At 42.6% G+C, this 18,542-nt stretch overlaps 1 protein-coding gene across 1 annotated transcript in view; it reads right to left on the reverse strand.

Annotated features, from left to right (window-relative positions):
• The window catches only part of RYR3 (ryanodine receptor 3), a 371,986-nt gene that overhangs the window by 76,851 nt on the left and 276,593 nt on the right, over positions 1–18,542 (reverse strand). Inside the window, exons 55-64 of the mRNA XM_060096078.1 lie at positions 18,315–18,377; positions 17,062–17,137; positions 16,823–16,946; positions 13,940–14,055; positions 13,341–13,408; positions 12,237–12,358; positions 8,355–8,404; positions 7,903–7,963; positions 5,787–6,025; positions 4,340–4,421 (exon numbers count right to left, since the gene is read on the reverse strand). Of these exons, the coding sequence (XP_059952061.1) occupies positions 4,340–4,421; positions 5,787–6,025; positions 7,903–7,963; positions 8,355–8,404; positions 12,237–12,358; positions 13,341–13,408; positions 13,940–14,055; positions 16,823–16,946; positions 17,062–17,137; positions 18,315–18,377 (1,001 nt within the window). The remainder of the gene's footprint in view (positions 1–4,339; positions 4,422–5,786; positions 6,026–7,902; positions 7,964–8,354; positions 8,405–12,236; positions 12,359–13,340; positions 13,409–13,939; positions 14,056–16,822; positions 16,947–17,061; positions 17,138–18,314; positions 18,378–18,542) is intronic.

The following is an 18,542-nucleotide window of genomic DNA, read 5'->3' on the forward strand; positions in this document are numbered from 1 at the left end:
CTATGACAACAGCCAACAATTCCAGCAGCACCAAGAAGCCAGAATGTCAAAGCTGCAGGGTCTCTGGATGGGATAACAAGCATTTACTATGGGGCATGTTTAAATACACGAAAGCCTTTACCCTACCCTGAAATTTTGTATCTGAAAACTTTGCTTGTCAGGGACCATCTCAGTATTGCCTCAATTAGAAAATATCCCAAAAGAGGTCTCTACTCTGTTTCAATGACTTTTTCCTTCTAACAGTCAACCCTATCACTGAGGTGTCTGGATCTTTTCTATCCACAATGCACTCAAGCTATATTGAGTGGTTCCTTTGCAACCTTACAGACATTCATTAGCCAAAGAAACTTCAGTAAAAGGTGGTAGAGAAATGGTGGGTTTCGTTATATTGGGTTGGCCAAAAAGTTCATTTGGGTTTTTCCATAACATCTTACAGAAAAGCCGGAACGAACTTTTTGGCCAAGCCAATACTTTCCTCCCTAAAACCCACAAGAGCTGGGGGAAAATTTGGGAAGAAATTTAGATCTATGCTGAAATTAGAAAATGTGTGATAACTTCACACTGCAAAATATGGACCAAATCAAGTGAAGATGCTGAAACTGAAACATTCTTTCAAGACCTAGAGCAGAGTGTAGAGATCATTGGAAGTAAATATGGGGATTTTGAGGAGCCCAGGAAAGGAGTTTTGCTTGAAACAATGAGACTTAAGGGTGTGAGCAGGCCCCAGGAGACCTGTTGGACGTGGGTGGGACCCAGGCTTCATGCTGCAGAGTGGCAGGCAGGACCAGAGTAGGAAGGAGTGTGCACGCCATCTGCCGTAACTATGACCTGCGACGCCTGGCCTGGAGAACCAGTGGAGGTGAGGTAGAGCGAAAGAGTGGGAAGTAACCTGTTCTGTAGCTGCTGCCTCAACTCCTCTAAGGTAGAGAAGAAACATACATTAAATCACTAAGCAAAAGGCCTATTCTATAGGATGCACCAAGAATTTCACCAACCTCTTTTTTTTTTTTTTTTGCGGTACGTGGGCACTGTTGTGGCCTCTCCCGTTGTGGAGCACAGGCTCCGGACGTGCAGGCTCAGCGGCCATGGCTCACGGGCCCAGCCGCTCCGCGGCATGTGGGATCTTCCTGGACCAGGGCACGAACCCGTGTCCCCTGCATCGGCAGGTGGACTCTCAACCACTGCGCCACCAGGGAAGCCCTCACCAACCTCTTAATTGCACCAGCTGTTTACTTTGGTTGAGGAAGGACACCAAAGGATAAGGGTGGATGACTCCCAGGGCTAAAGGCACTGCTGATACAGTGAGAAAGAGTTAGTTCTCAGTCAGCTTCTAGGTTTTGAAGCTGCCTGATGTTTCAGCCCTGTCCACTCTCCTCCACTGAACACACATACACGCACACACATACATGCATCATACATGCACATGTACTCCTTTCCCTTCTTGAGAACTAGAAATGTACCTAATGACCAAGAAATAGATGAAAAATAGAGTTCAGAGGAAGAATTATCCAGGAAAAAACCAGAAAACTTCTCTCTACACTCACAGAATATAAGAAGAGATATTAACACGGAGATAGTTTCAGAAAAGAACAATTAGCTAAAAGTTACTGGAGAGAAAATGAGAGATGTGGGAGGTTAAGGAAAAAGCCAATAAATACACATAATTTCACTCTTTGAACAACATCTAAGACAAAAAACCCAACAACAATATAATAAAATGAAAGACTCATTAAATAAACAAGGACTTAATTCTGAAGACGGAGGGGGCATATTAAGTTCTGAGAAGAAATGCAGGGGCTGATACAGAAAGGACAACCCTGGAACATGGTAGTAGTGAAGTGAATGAGCTTCAAGACCAAAGAAAGAACCCAGTGAGCAGCAGCTTCTCCCCTCCCACGGCAAAGTCATGTGTATGGGGAACAAATGACCGGATCCAAGGAACACACACTGTCAGAACATAAAGAAGCAAAGGCTATATACTTCCGAGGGAGGAGAATTATGACCCAAGGATTTTATACCACAGAAACTGTTCACATATAAGGTCAAAGGATGATAGTTCAAAATATGCAAAGACCCAAGAGTAGGGCTCTTACAGAAGCAACTACATATGATGAATCTGGCCAACCAAGAGAGAAATCAAAATAAGAGTTTTGGAATGGGAAAGTCACAGTTCAAAAGGATTGGTTACACACTGAATCATTTAAATACAAACCAAGGTAAACAACTCAAGGAACATTAGTTCTAGAATATTCCAAAATAAAATGTATGTGTTATAAGGAATTACGTAGCAAAAAAAGGAAAGGTAGAAAGGCTAGGAAGTAGCTAGAAATGTAAATGTACTAAACTTGCTAATCTTTTTTAAAGTAGAGAATTAATGATGATTTTATCTAAATGATAAATTAAAAATGACTTGTATGATAAAGAAATTCCGTTTTTAGCTTCATTCAACAAGACAAAGTTGCAAAGCAATATTATGATCCAACATGTGTAAAAACTTACACATGTAGAAAACACCTGGAATGGTATACACCAAACTGTTACTAGGTGGGGTGCTCTGGGGTGAAGAAAACAGCAGACTTTTAACTTTACATATGTCTGTACTGTTTGATTTTTTTGAATAAGTATGTCTTACTTTCTCAATACAAGAGAAAATAAACAAATAGAAGTCATTAATGGTGGCAGCATCACAACTCGAGGATTTTAAATCTTTTTTTCCTTAGTTGCTTCATTAACTAATGGAGACACAATAGGGGCATATTTGATCTAGGGGCTTCTTCAAGCCTGGCTTTCTACCTGTGTGGAGTATAAAACACAGGCACCAATATTCACAGTGCTGTGAGTATATGAATAAAATATAAAAAGTCATATGAAGAAGAGTCTTTTTCTGGTCTGACATTTCAGAGTTGACCTTTCTTTGAATTTTTTTCTTTTTAAAAAAGAGAATAATGCATAAGCTTTTCAAAAAATTGTGTAGAGAAACACATACACATATAGATGTATGTATATATGCACATAGAAACTGATAGAATAAGAAAAGATATTGAGAAAATATTCACAAATGCTTAATGAAAGTAAAGACACCTTCCCTAAGTGCAATTCTGTATTAAACAGGAAATTTTTTATTAATTTTCTTGTTGATTTGGTATAAACTATGGTTATGACTTTTGTCTGCCCAGTTCCTATTAAAGGATAGAACTATTTATCTATATTTCATGTAAAACAATAAGGAAAGCTACATAACTCTAAGGAATTATAATCATAATCAAAATAAATTAGTCATTAGTTCTCCAGTTGATTTCTTGAACTCTAGAAGCTACTTAAAGGCAGTAATTATGAAGACATAGACATTTCTTCAACATTGTTTGGTTATTAGCACATGACTTCAAGTCATCAGTTCTTGAGTTCTTGAAGGAGCACAAGTCTTGTCTTTGCTTTATTAAGAAATTGCAATTAGAATTTATGTAAGTTTCGATGTGAAATAGGGATTTACCGTTGGTTTGTTTGTAAAGGTATCATAAACTGAGGAGGCCCATGGAGCATGGATACCAAGGGGATGTTTAGATTAAATAATTTTAAGCATAGATCAAATTCCTTCAGTATCGTTGATTGAAAAGGCAGAAAAGGGGGAAAAAAAAGTCTTCCAAGGATAAGACTAAGTCTAGGGTTTGGCTAACACTGTTTATCTTCCTGATCTTCCCCGTGGATTTAAACAGAACCACACAACACACGGCATTTGATGGTGAAAAGCAGGCAGTCACTGAAGGCCTCCAACGCTCCAGGCAGAGTAGTGAGTAGAGCAGGAACCTAAGCACCTCAGCAAATCAGCCTGTTCAGACTCAAGACCATTGAATAGCATTTCTGCTTCCAAAGTGTGGACTTGTCTAAAACTATAGCTAATGTGACAGCCGAGAATGGTAAAGGTCCCGGGCTGGATCACACAGAAACTCATTAAACACTAAAGCAACTGCCTCACGTCCCTTGAGCTTCTCCGCAAGCTTTAACCACAGGAACTCTGGAGGCTATTTGGAAACTGTGATTACGAAAAAAGAGACATTTCTTCGACATTTTGTTGGCCACCAGCACATGATTTAGCTTGGCTATGTTGCTCCTCCAGCCACATGCATTCTCCAGCTATCGCCAGGGAAGTCATACATCTCAGAAGCCTCATTAACACATTTGATACTGCCGTAAACATTTCATACCCTAGGCTCAAAATCACCAAGCCATTTCAGTGAGCATTTTGCTTTTGCTGGATTGAAAAGATGCTATTGTTAAATGTTTAAAGACTTAAGTAACACATTCAGCCTGAATGTGTTAGCCTCTGTTGTTCGCTAATTACCTTTCAACATAGATGTTCTTTCCTGTCCCAAGGGAGTAGAGGCTGCACAGTATATGGTAGCATGAAATCTGCACGTCACCCACTGAAAAGACCAAACAAGAGCTGTCATTCCTGTTCATCAACCCCAGTGGCCCACCTCCTGCACACAGAAAGGGTCCGCAAACAGAAAACACGCGGTGGAGAGAGCCAAAGAGCTCTCTTTCTCTCTTTTTAACAAATATAGCCCCTCTTTACTCAAATGCCAGTTGCTGAACTGGGAGAGGAAACACCAACTGAAAAACACCCTCCACTGAGCTATCCCAATTCCTTTGTAGGACTCCTGATACAGATCACATTGCTTCTCAGGGAAAGGAAGCATTTGACCAATGAGTCCTTCCAGATGGGTATTTTTTTCCCCTCCAATAGAGGGAGACACTGTAATCAAATTTTATCCAGAGCACTATTTCCTTCTTTTGAAAGGAAGAATGCAAGAAATCAAAGAAGTTTGAATGAGCTTTTTGTTCCTTTCTTAGGGAGATATGTACAATATCCCTACCTCTGTAGAGACAAAGCAAAATTCCTCATGTCCACCTGTTCCAAGTTCTCTGATGGATGTTTTTCAAAAGGTAATTCAGTTGTATCATGATTTTGCCATGTTTCCCAAGGGAAGGCCGTGTTTCGCTGAGGAACTTAATGGACAGGCTACGTGCCTCTATTAATGTATGGAACTCACAATAAGGCTGGAACCAATTTAACATAAAGAGAACTAATTTGATTTTTTATTTTTCAACAAGGAAGTGCATTGTGTCCATGACACAGAATAGTGAGTTTGAATGTTCCCCTACCTCTCCCCCTAACCCCATGGAAATAACTGATTTTCCCTGTTGAAGGCTATGGAAGACACAGCCTTGGCTACTGACAACTGGTTAAACTAATTAAATCATGTGCCACCATTTAAAGTGTGAAACTGAAGCTTGGTGGCAGTATAAGAGGGCTGGACATGGTACTAAATGCAAACTAAAAGAAAAACAACCAACTACAGTCTTCCTCTGGAGGCTTAGACAATGAAATGTTAGCAGCTTCTCTTTGCTCCTGGTATCCAATGAATAAATTAAAGCTTCTTTACAGGAAAATTGGTGTCTGGGAGCAACCTCTGTCTCTTACTGGATTTCTCAGATAACCTTTCAAATTAAGTGAGAACACAATGGCTGAGAGCTAAACCAGTGGGTGGAAAATTCTGGTCCTGAAAAGCAGTGGGAAAAGATGAAATATTATATACTCAAATTTGGGGATTTCTTCCCCTCCAAGAGTCTATTACTTCATTTTTAAATCTAAGAAGGAAAAAGTGTAGAAGAGTTATCTCTACTCTGTCCTCAAGGTCAGCCTAAGGGAATGAGCCACCCACTTCCTATTGATCTGTGGCCAGATGCATATGAATCCATGACAGACAGACAGCAGGCTGACTCACAGAGTAAATCCACCCCGAACTGATGCTGAGCCACATGCTCAAAGATGGACGTCAGGATGGGAAGCAGAGCCACCGTGGTGTAGTTTATATTCTGAGAAACGCCTTTAATCTGCGTTCTGGAATGGGTAAACTTGCCGAGCTTCAGGTTTTCTGAAGTCTTCTCTAAGTCTTCGGCTGCATTTTCAAAGAATGCTCGTAACCCGGCCTTCACCAGCTCTGAGCCTGACTTCATGACTGTCCTGTAAGCAAACAATGTTCAAAACCAGAAGCATACTCTGAATCTTTGGCCAACCCCCTTCTTGAGACTGGTGACTTGCAGTGCAACCTGGGCAGACATTTGACACCCCACTCACCTGGAAGATACCGATTCAGGAGAAATGGAGAGAGTGGTTATTAGCATCTAAAAAGAAACTTGGATCCACAAGCCCAAAGTGGGGGGGGGGGCCAGCAATTGGAAGGCATGCTTGATTTGAGGGAATGACTGCTCAACTCTTAGGAAATGGCAGGATGACTTAGAAAGAAACTGCTATTGGTCACCTGCTATCTATATAATATTGCAGCTGGCTACATTCTTCTGGAAATATCTAATTAAAAGGAGGGAGAGGGGAGCTTTTCTTGCAGCTCCACATGGGCTCAGCAACTTTCTTAAGGACTAGTTAGAAATATTAGCTCTCCTGTGATGTAGGACCTCTTAGAAAGAGAGAACAGAGAATTAAATCAACTGAAGCTTAGATTTCTATCAGTTTTCAGGGATGTCCTAGCTTGGAGAAGGGGAGTGGAGAAGAGCCAGCCCCTTTTCAAACAGACAGCTTAATCAGACCCCCGAAAAAGACATGTGGGAATGGAGATTAGCTATGGGTACCTGGGGCTTTCCCTTAAAACTATTTTATAAAACTTAGAACTGGAACAAAGTCTACAAGTCATCTATTATTTTCCATATTTCTACATCTTATTCACAAGATTATGACAGGCTTGCTATAAGGACAGATGCTTTTTATCTACAGCATTTTCATGATAATCATCCAGCCAATCAGAAAAATAAAAACAGGGAAATAAAGTCAGTGAGGCTTGCTGTAAGTATTTATGAACCATCCTCCTCAGGTTTTCTCAGGAATGACTACGAAAAAAAAATGCAGGTCGGTACGTTTAAGAAAGAGGACTCTCTCTTAAGGCATTTTGCATGCTTTTGGGAATAAAGATTCCTCGTCCCAATGGCATCCCTGGGATACTTTGGTCTGGGCGTGAAAATGTTGTGCTGTCTTAATATCTCCACAACATGTTTGTTTCTCTCTGACACTTGAAAATCCCCTTTAACTACCCTTAACTTTTTTTAAAAAAAACATTCTTAGTTTGTAGAGGATTTTCATCATCTGGCCACTCTTTTAGGTTGGTGCCTCTCTTCTGCGTTGGGTTTTGGGATGTGTGTTCTCCTCTCAACTTTGACAAGGGCCCTGCTTAATGAGTGTGTTAAAGAAAACTCCCTGCCAGTTATTTGCACTGCTTCTCTTTTTTATCTCATCAAATAACTTATATTTATACTACCAGAATATATATACACAGACACACACACATACACATATATGTATGTATGTGAAAGAAAAGGAAGACTTCCTTTCTTGTTCAGTCATCTTTCCTATCAGACCCTCAGGTCATGGGCTCGAATCTATCTTTGTCTTTGATCTTCTGGTAATCACATCCCCTCCTTGGCCATTTTGAATTCAGAGTGCTATGGGTCCCCTCTCCCAGGATTCTTATGGCATTGCCACCCATCAGGCAGCTCTTCCTTTTTCTTTTTTTGTGGAGAATTATATACGAAGTGGTACTTTGCCACGTTACATATTTTATCTTCTGAAAGGTGAACTTCTCAGTAAGAGAAGACAAGAATTGATCAAATGCTCAGCTTTCGGTATCTGCCATGACGGTGGCTCTCCATCATGGGAGCTGAGAAACAGAGTGTGCTGATGTCATGTTGGGATCCATCTTTTCCCCATCTCCCCTTTTCTCCCCAGCTCCTGCATAATGGTGGCACATCTCCTCTTCCGTACAATAATAAGCAAGGAGAGAGGGTCAGAGAGGGAGTCCTGAGAAACTACTGGAAAATTCTGGGCACACTTACCTTGTGTCAAGTGTCTGAGCTAAGATGTGAAGACAGCTCACCATTGTAGTAGAATCGTTCCCTAAAATTAAAAATATCACCTGTGACTCCCCAAAGCATTCAGCCTGTCATTTAAACACAATCTTCTCAATAAGCATAAACAGCCCAGCTTTATTAACCACCAGCACACAAAGTGCCAGGCCTCCGTTCGGGGCCAAAGCATTTATCTCTGGTCTGATACATCGCTTTATGATGGAAGTTAGAGGCAGGGCTTAAAGCATTCATTGGCGTGGAAAATCTGAGCTGTTCAAGAGGGAGAGAGGGGTTTATCATACTTCAGACCAACTTTCTATGGCAAATTTAGGTTACACCTTAGTTCTAAGGCTCGGCTTGCCTGCAGGAGCCACAGATGAAGGAAAACACAAGTTCAGGATAAGTACAGAGGGTGAAGCCTTTAGCAATACTTCTCTTACCAAAGAGGGAAATCCTATGTCGAACAAGAGCAGCGAGTTTGCAGAACAGGCTGAAGCAGAAAAGAATGAAAATCAGAAAGGGACAGAGATTCAAGGAAGACTCATTTGTACCCCACCCCTTGGCCCCTGTGCAGTAAAACAAAGTGTCTAGTACAGCACCCTGGGAAGATGCACTGTGTTCCCCTCAAAGAATCCTCTGGACCACACTAGGACAACATGTGGCTCCCACTGTCTTGCTGGAGAATCACGAGAGGTACCTTGCAGGCAGAAAACAATCCTTCTGCAACAAGTCCCATGTTTTGCAATGAGCCACCTGTTGCAAACCACCTCTTGCTATAGCAAACCATATGTTGACAGGTTCATCTGTATAACATTCATGGATAGACGAGGATTCTGGAAGGAAGCATGCTTTTTCCATTACTGCAGTGGATTGCAAGCCCTTTTTGTAGCCTTCACTCGGGGGAACAGGGTGTGAGGCCTTAGCTGGAGGTGCGCAAGATGGTGGGACTGGAAGAAAGTTAAAGGTTCAGGTATGGGCAATACTGTGCTGAACCAGAAACATTTCAAGAAATGGCTTTTCTCTGACATCTCCATTAGCCTATAGGCCTGACTGTGTTGCTGTCCTATCTGTGTCTTTGAAGCTAGGAAATCCCATCTGCTATGCTTTTGTGTTTTTTGACCCTATTCCATGCTTTCACCCATACTGTCTACCATGGAACCCCTTGGAGTCCAGTTGTGTCTTACTGTTTTACTTTCCACAGTGCCTAAGAGAGGGCTTTGTGCAGTTAGCAAAGAGCCCGTAGATGTTTCTGAACACGCTCCTGATAGCCCCTGTCTAGGGGCACTATGGTCATCATTTGACCTGTGTTGCTGAAGTTCTTGGGAGGAGATTCCTCAGAACGCTGACATTACTTGACATTGGCACAGCTAGGTAAGAACTTAGCAATCCCTTCAGAAAGCAGTCTTTCCTGGTGGAACAGAAAGAGGGGAAGTAAAATAAAATCACCTGGTACAGGCCACGGGATGCCAAGGTGAGACCTAGCTGAAGTACTTCCCAAGATCTTCTTAGAAGTCATGGGCATCTTGCCCCACACAGGGCAAAAATCTTTAGGGGACAGCTCAAATAGAGAAGAAATCCATCCAAGTGTCAGTGGGGATGAAAACTTGTTCACCTCTAAATGGTTTTCAATGAATACCCTGAGCCTTTCTGGGCTGTCTACTGGACACCACAGCCAAAGTCTCTGCTGGCTAGTCATTTGTTTTTGCAGTGGAAATAAGTTGGAAACACTGGTCTAGAGCTTAAGAGAGCTCAGAATAAGTTAACAGAAATTTGGCAGCCAGCGAGTGTGAAATTAAATATGAGCTGCTGCTTCTTTTCTCTTCCCCGGATGTTTGTTTTTTTTCAGAGTTATGTATCTGCTGAAAACTCATGGAGCTGGCGGAGATCCTGGAGGAATATGAGTTTCTGTGGCTCTGCCAGGACTAGCTGGGCTGTCGTGGTGAAGCGACCTCATCCCGCTCTGTGTTTTAGCTTTCTCGTCTGTAGTCAGCGACTAACCACATGACCCTTTTAGTCTGTAGAATTAGGCGCTGATAAACTCAGTTATGTCTGGCAAAATGCTTCAAAACGAACCCACTCTGTATAAATACAAAATAACATTTTTCTAACTAAAGCAGATCCTTGGGTTGTTTGATCCTAATATAAACGTGGCTCCCCTTGCTGTCAAAAGTGCTTTCTCAGGTATGTCAAGGCCGGGGCCTGAAATTTCCAAAGGCCCTTTTTTGTTGCCTGTGGGACCCACGATTCTAGCAGAAGCACTGTCCTTCACCCAAAGTTATGAGGGGCCAGAGTCCCCAGGCGCCTCTCTCTCATCTCAGAATTTGAAGGTGGTAAATTAAAGAGATCCCAGGGGAGAGATTCCGGAAAGCACTGGTAAATTGCATCAGATGCAGAAGAGGTGGGGTATGGCTGAAGGCTGGGAACAAAAGGGGTCTGGAAATGTGAGCACATTCAGTGCCGATATGGCCACTTCTATGGGAGGGCGACGGGCACACTGATGCATCTGAAAGCTATTTGCAAGGCCGATCAGCGAGCTCCAGCTTGTATTCCAGCTGTGACAAATGGTGCCTGGCTGAACAAATGTTACATTTCCATGAATTAATACCTTAAGAAAAATAGATGAAGAGAACAGACACACCTGCCCTCTGTTGGCTTATCTGAGTATCTCACTTGGCTCTTCATTTCCTTAACTTCTTACAAAAAACACTGGTGTGTCATGAAAATATCTAGGAAATCTTGGGTCAGTAACTGATTCTAAGTGTATCTCATTTTGAGATCACGCGCCCCTCCCTGCTTAACACATATTAATGTCAGAAGTAATTACAGTGTAGAGAAAAGGGCATTCGATCTGGATAGAGAGGGCTATGCTTTCATTCTTGCCCTAACTTACTACCTGGGTCACTTTAGGCACTGCCCAAACCTCAGTTTCCTCATCTGCAAAATGGAGATCATAACACACAGGTGGTTCTTGGAATTTAAAGCATTGTGGTGTTGCACAATGATATTTCCACAGGTGGGCAATAACTTGTGCATTTCAAAAATCGAACTCACTGCTGAGCCATGCTGTGCTTGATAAATGTTAGCTAAATCCGAAGGTTGAATATCCTCCCAAAGATGGTGATATTTAATGGCTGGGCCCTTATAAAATATAAAGTACACTGTTCACCATCAGTGGATGCCAGGGAAAGGGCTGATAGACTGCCTTCTTTTTTTTTTTTTTTTACATCTCTATTGGAGTATAATTGCTTTACAATGGTGTGTTAGTTTCTGCTTTATAACAAAGTGAATCAGTTATACATATACATATGTTCCCATATCTCTTCCCTCTTGCGTCTCCCTCCCTCCCACCCTCCCCATCCCACCCCTCCAGGTGGTCACAAAGCACTGAGCTGATCTCCCTGTGCTATGCTGCTGCTTTGCACTAGCTATCTATTTTACATTTGGTAGTGTACATATGTCCATGCCTCTCTCTTGCTTTGTCACAGCTTACCCTACCCCCTCCCCATATCCTCAAGTCCATTCTCTAGTAGGTCTGTGTCTTTATTCCTGTCTTACCCCTAGGTTCTTCATGACATTTTTTTCTCTTCAATTCCATATATATGAGTTAGCATACGGTATTTGTGATAGACTGCCTTTATTGCAGTCCTTAACTCTGCCATTTAGAAGTCTAATCCATCCCTTGTCATTTGTAAATCAAATACAGAGAACCTGAGGCATAGTGGTATCCACTTGTAGCCTGATCCTGAAGCACCTGCTTTGTTCTCAGCTCTGCTGAGGCATCCACGTGTCATGCCTAGTGGAATAAGAAGGGAAGCTGGTGCTTTTGATGAAAATTTGTTTCCTATTAGGAATTTAAATTGAATTATGTCACTCTAGATTTCAAATCTCAGATCATCCACACCAGGACTTGTAAGATCTGATTCCTTAAAAAAAATGTAAGCTTAAAAAGCCTGAGAAGAATGAGATTGAAAACAGTATTAATCCGTTTCTTCTCAACGTTGTGTGTTTGCTTTTCCCAAGCTTCAGAATTACCTTCTCCTTTTTCTAAATGTTATTTCAGGATAGAAGCTGACCTGAGTATATACGTTTCCCCCAAGCCCTTCTGATACCCCCAAACAGTGCACCTCTCTTGGTTGCCAAAATAATATACTGATAAGTGTGAATAAAGTCACTTTCAAAACCAAGATGATAACCAAAACCTCTGAGCTACTAATCATCAGGCCACAGTTCATTTCTCCAAAAGGTTCACCATTGAAGCCCCAGGAGTCTGGGGTTTTACATAAATCACATGAGCACTGTGACCTTCTCTTCTGTAGACTCACCTGGCCACCATTTCTTTCTCCTTATGAGAGGCATACCCGCTGCTGCTAAGGGGCTTCAGAGGGGATGAGAGGAAGTAGAGGTGGTGATTGGTAAAGTACTGGTCAACCAGTGGGAGGAGAACCTGAAAGACCCACCAGAGATGAACTTTAGGAGGCTGGCCAAAGCCCTTCCTCTGGTTACTTTGAAAAAGTTCATTCTTAATGAGCAAAAAGACTCTGAACACAAAAAGACTCTGGTCCTGGAATTTCTAGGAAACTCTACCCTGTGAATCCCAGTTTCCAAAACATTTTTTTTCTTCTATGCCTGTAACCAGAGGGCTTAGAAATACGAGAAGGGATAGTGCAGGACACTGACTAAGGGCCCAAAGAAATGCACATCCTGAATCAACATTTTCAGGGGCGTCCTGTAGGACATCTGCACTCAGATGTGGCTTCTTGGGCATGGCATCCAACAGAATATTTGAGGCATGGCCCAGCACTACTGGACTTGACCATCCTGTCTCTGCTTCTCAAGAGCATGGCTACCCCAAAGTCTCACTTGTATTTAGTCCTCTGAGTAGGGTTATGTGGCTGAGACAGCTCACCGGCACCCAAATTCGTTCTTCCCTTCTTTCTCTTAGCAGTAGAAATCCCGTGTTTTAGCTGGGCATGGGGTCACCCAGTTAAAGCACGCATTATACACCTCCCTTGCAGCTAGCTGAGGCTGAAATGATCAAGTTCTAGCCACTTAATAAAACAACTTTTATTAAACTTTGGAACTTTAATAAAACAACAGCTTGCCCTCTGCTATCCTTCCCCTCTTTCTCACAGATGTGGTACAGGTGAGTCTGGACCACTGTCAGGGACCACATCTTAGGAGATGAGAGAGCATCAAGAGAGGAAGAACCCGAGTCCCTGGGTGATGGCGTGGAGCACAACAGGCTGCTTACTTCCTCAGACCACCCACCTGCCTCAGGACCTTTCCACAACAGAGAAACACATGTCCATCTCATCAAAGTCATTATTGGAGTTTTGGATATCTTTGTTGGATCTGCTTAACTTGTACCCTAAATTGTACAGATCCCAAGAAGAAGGTAATCCGGGTAAACGCAGAGAGTCACTTACTTTGGCAAAGAATTTGATCTCCTGGTCATGGGGAGACTTTTCAGTTTTCCCACTGCTGACAATGGCTTCTACAAAGACAAAAGTGACACAAAGTTGGCCAGAGCTAAAGAAAACAAAAAGAGTCACAGCATTAAAGAAACAGAGCAGCTTTTCGACATGAAAAGGCCATTTGATTTTATAAAATATCTAATATTTTACAAAGTACTTTATAATTGTGAGGGTTGGTTATTTCTTGTGTCAATTGTCTAGGGTTTCACTACTCTTTTCTCTACTGATAAGAAGGAAGCTTCAGAGAGGTTGAGTCATATGCTCACAGGCATAAAGCAAAACGATGGAAAACTTAGAAGAGGATGAGTTATGTGGAAAATGACAAATGTTTCAATCAAACCCAGAAGGGAAACCAAAGACAAAACTGATTTTTTTAAGAGTGTGTGTGTGTGTGTGAAATCTCAGCCACTGTGTCCTTCCCTAAACCATATGTTTAAAAGAATCATGAACAGCTACAGTATGAAAGCAACATTCTTCATAAAAGGAATATCTAATTCCTTTTGGTATTATGAGAAGCACACATTTTTCTGATATTTCACAATGATACTTACCCAAATGGGCAATAAACTCTTGAGCAGAATCAACATATTTCAGGATCTTCTTCAAAAACTTATAGGCAAACCTCTTTTCCATGGAGGAGGCATCCAGCCCCATATCCTTGATACCTCTAGATTGGAAATGGGTAAACCCCAGGGAGTAACAGAGATAACAATGTGACTTTGGTGCACAAGCAATTTTCTCCATGTCAACTCTGCTTTCCAAATCTTGATGGCTATTCTGGCTTAGTGACCTGACTCATCATTTGACTCATTTCCCCTTGCACTTGAAACCTGCCTCTGTGAGTATGCAACACCTGAGCTACAATAATTTCTGAAAAGATTTTTCAGAAAGATCTTTGTCATTCATTCAACAAATACTGAGCTGGGGATAAATCAGAGATGCAAACAAGAATCCTTGCACTCATGGAACTTACGTGCTTGCTATAAACAGGTACAAACGCTACATAAAACGAAATATAAATTATCTGGGGACTTCCTTGGTGGTGCAGTGGTTAAGAATCCACCTGCCAATGCAGGGGAAACAGGTTCAAGCCCTGGTCCGGGAAGATCCCACATTCCGCGGAGCAACTAAGCCCACGAGCTGAAGCCCGTGTGCCTAGAGCCTGTGACAAGAGAAGCCATGGCAATGAGAAGCCTGCACACTGCAACGAAGAGTAGCCCCTGCTCGCCACAACTAGAGAAAGCCTGCGCGCAGCAACGAAGACCCCACGCAGCCAAAAATAAAATAAATAAAATAAATAAATTTTAAAAAATTATCTGGAATGCTGTAAGTTAATAAGTTTTGTGAAAAAAAGAAAAACGAAAGCAAGATGAAAGGGCCCAGTAGTGCCTCAAGTGGGGTTGAGCAGACCGTCGTGTTAAATCAGTGCTGGGCTTATTGGAAGGATGACACTAGAGTATAGGCTTGAAGGAGGTGAGCCATAGGACATGAGGGGAGAGAGCTTTCCAGGCAAAGCGAGAGGGGGTGCAAAGGTCCTGAGTGGGGGCATGCATGCTGAGTTGAGGCCAGTGTGGAGGGATGGAAGTAAGCAGGCAGTCAGAGGGGCGTGGGGTGGGCAGTGGAGGCAACCATCAGGGTGCCGTGGGCCGTCCTTAGCATTTTACTTTTGCTTTGAGATGGGAAGCTATTGAAAGTTTCGAGTAGAGGAAATGACAGGATATGACTCACATTGTGACAGAATTACTCTAGTTGCTAGGATTAAAATTGCCTGAGGGCAAGGATGGAAACAGGGGGCCCAGGAAGGAAGCCCTTTCAGCAATGGCAGTGACAGCACGAAGGGTGAGAAGTGGTCAGATTCTGGGTATCTTAAGGGGAGAACCATCAGGATTTCCTAAAGGATTGGATGTGGGTTGAGGGAAAAAGAGAGGAGTCAAGGTTTTTGGCTTGGGCATCAGGAAGAACAGGCTGTCCTCAAGTGATGGGGAAGTTGAGGATGGAGCAGGTCTGAGGCATGGGTAGCAGGAACCTAGGGTTTCTCCTTGGTGACAGGGATGTTACCGCCTTATCAGTACATCCAAGTGCCCACCACAGGCTCTGGCTCAGGGTAAACCACTACAAGGGTATGTTTGCTGAATTCAGTGGTCTTTTTCCTTTCTCCCCCTATTTCCTTGATTCCCTTCTTATAGTCAAGAAGAAATTTTCACTTCTGTGAGCAAGTTATTTATTGGCAAATCATAGTCTGCATGCATCTTGGTGTTAAGAACAGGATTAAAATGACGATGGGAGTCTTTCTCAAATGCTTCCCCAGAGGCTGTCTCCTGCTGCCTGACCTTTCCCACTCAACAATACAGCAAATAGGTTTTGTTATTTTTTCATATGAGCTACAACAGAAATATTTGTATAGATTTTTATTTAGGTTTCTGTCATTCAGTGGCAAAAATTCTGTAGGAAACTAAAAGAGGAAACAGCAGCTGGCTCAGCAGACATTTCTTTCAGGAGGAATGGCTTATCGAGGTGGGGACACTACCTTGTTTTTCGTTCTACAAAGGACACCGCAAGCACAGCCCATCACTGACACCTGACCAGTGGGGAAAACAGGTTCTACCTTTAAGACTTAAGCAGCCCAGACCATCCTCACCTAAAACATTTGTCTAGATGATTCTGACAAACATAAGCTTGAGATAAAGTCTTAGGAAATCATGATTCATTCAGTCTCTCCAGTGGAGTTGCCATCTTTGTTCAAAGGTTGTAGATGTCACTCATCTTCCCTATTGTTATTATGGCATTTCATTAAATATCACATAAAACAAAAAAACACAAGTGTGAAGAGAACTGGTGATTCTGTGAGAACTAAGCTGCATATTTTCAAAGACCTGCGATTGTAAGTTTCCAAATACAGAGTTTCTGAATTAGGTATGAGTGAGACAACCATAAAAGATAGGGAGGAAATTGAAAACAAAACAAAACCCCAGAATACTGCATTTACATTGTTTTGTATGTACCTTAATTCTCTTAACTGTACCTTAACTGCTCTTTAGCCCAATTTCAAGAGCTTTGAGGATGCATTATGGATGTGGTTTATAATTCCAATCAATAAAACAACCAACAAAGATGAGATCTGGGGGCCTATGGTACAAGATTTGTGAATGAATGCATGTGTGTTTTTTTTAATTAAAATTAAATGTTTAAGGTATAGATGTATAATTTGTCATGATTCTTTGCTGTAACTGATTTTTAGAAATTGATATCGACCAGTCTTATTTATGTCGGAAAAGAGGGTTTCATGCTCCAGAATAAACATCTATTCATTTCAAAAGACTCAACCGCTATCCTTACTCTGATCTGCTTTGCAGGCAGGTGAGCAAATATCTAGAGCATGAGAGACCACACAAGCCTGCCCCTGCCCTGCTAACGTCACCTGGAAGACGACTTACCTAGAAACCACAATGCCGTTCACCTGGAGGAACTTAAACAGGTCCTGTGCCTTCTCCCGGTCCCTGAACTTTTCCTTGGCAGTCAAGGTGTCATACGGTACCAAAAGAGGGTGACTGCCGCCACCTGGGGTCAGTAAAGTGAGAGATGACAAAATAGGTGGCTCTTCCTTTGCACTTCTGGGAGAACACACCTGCCCCCCAGCTCACCTTCTGTGGGAGATGCTGTGAACCTAGCTCACCTTTGCTCTCCAGCTCCAGCTTCTTCTTCTTGGCCCAGATATTGTGATAGTTCTCAGCTATCACCTCCACCATCCCCTGTGTTCCACCAGGGAGACGACAGTCAGAGAGAAAGCAAGCAAGAAAAATGGGTTCATATCTGCCACGCTATTGCAGGCAGCCTCGGGAAGAGAGCACCACCAGATGCTAACGGCACGTTGCCGAGTGTCTCCCATCATCAAGTAGTCTGTGCTTATGCACCTCATTAGTTTTATATCTTCCCATACACACAGACAACAATTTCTAATTCTGCCCTTTTCTGGTAACTTATTATCTTGGCAGTTTGATGCATTTCTGAGAAACACGCATTTTCATTGGAAACTGCATTCTGGTGGCACTTCATGTGTCACAGGAGTTAAGTATTTTACTCCTGTCCTGAGATAGGGAGCTAGGAGTGGGGGTCAAGCAAAACTCTAGGATCCCCGAAAGCCTTTAGCTTAGCAAACGAAAAATAATCACATGTTGGAGAAAACTGCTGCACATAAGATTTCTCAAATAGAATGCATCTTTATAAGGTTCATAAAATAGTGACCCGGAATGAAGGGTGTACTTTGGAAAGAAAGTTTCTTTAAGGTCCAAAGCGTTGGTCTGATGGACTGAGGAGTAACGGCCTCAGGCTGGGGCCGGTCACGGTCACTGACATGTGCACAGGGGAGGCGTGGGGGTGAGGAAGCTTAAGCCTTTAATTTCATCCTCTTGGGTATAAGTCCCTAAATCCTACAATGATGACTTGTCTGTGCCACCAAGGGCAACTCAAGTGAATCCACCACGGGATATGTGATTGTCCTCAAGGTTGGCGGGCCCGGTGTGGGCAGTCCAGCACCCCAACCCAGGGGCCACCTCGTACATTTTCTCCTAGCTGTTAATAGCTTTGTTACAAGTTATTTCTCCTGGCTGTTGTAAGTTCTGTTTTGGGTTTTCGTACAGTAATTTGCTGTTCGATCTTCCTTCTATTGAGTCATGACCTGCTATGATGTCTCTGGAAGAAGCGCAAAGCCTCATCTTCTCAGACTGTTGGTTAATTCTGCTGAGACTGTGTCAGATGAGTGGCCTCTGCTCGATGTGGCCCTCTCTAATTTCGATATTTCAGTGGTGATGTGTTTTAGGCATTCTTCCCCCTCGCCCCTTTCTAAAACACTCTTTGGAGGGTAATATGTCCTGCCCTTGATGGGTTTTAGAAAGTCCATTACGCTGTTCTTAAAGTATCAACACTGACCTGGAGCTCTCTGGAGAGCACAACATTGGAGAGATCCAGGGGAGCAGGGCTGTAGCTGTTGCCCTAGGAAAGCAAAGGCAGAATCACTGGGTTTCCCATTACTTGCCTTATTCTTACCAGCATCCCTGACTTCAGTGGCCAAAGGTATGTCCCGAAAGATTCCCAGGGCTCATTGGTGGTGGGCCTCATCTCTGATACCCTGGGGATAGCTTTCCCAGATTCTCCATG

The sequence above is a fragment of the Mesoplodon densirostris genome, chromosome 4, assembly GCF_025265405.1.
Source record: "Mesoplodon densirostris isolate mMesDen1 chromosome 4, mMesDen1 primary haplotype, whole genome shotgun sequence".
Lineage (NCBI taxonomy): Eukaryota > Metazoa > Chordata > Mammalia > Artiodactyla > Ziphiidae > Mesoplodon > Mesoplodon densirostris.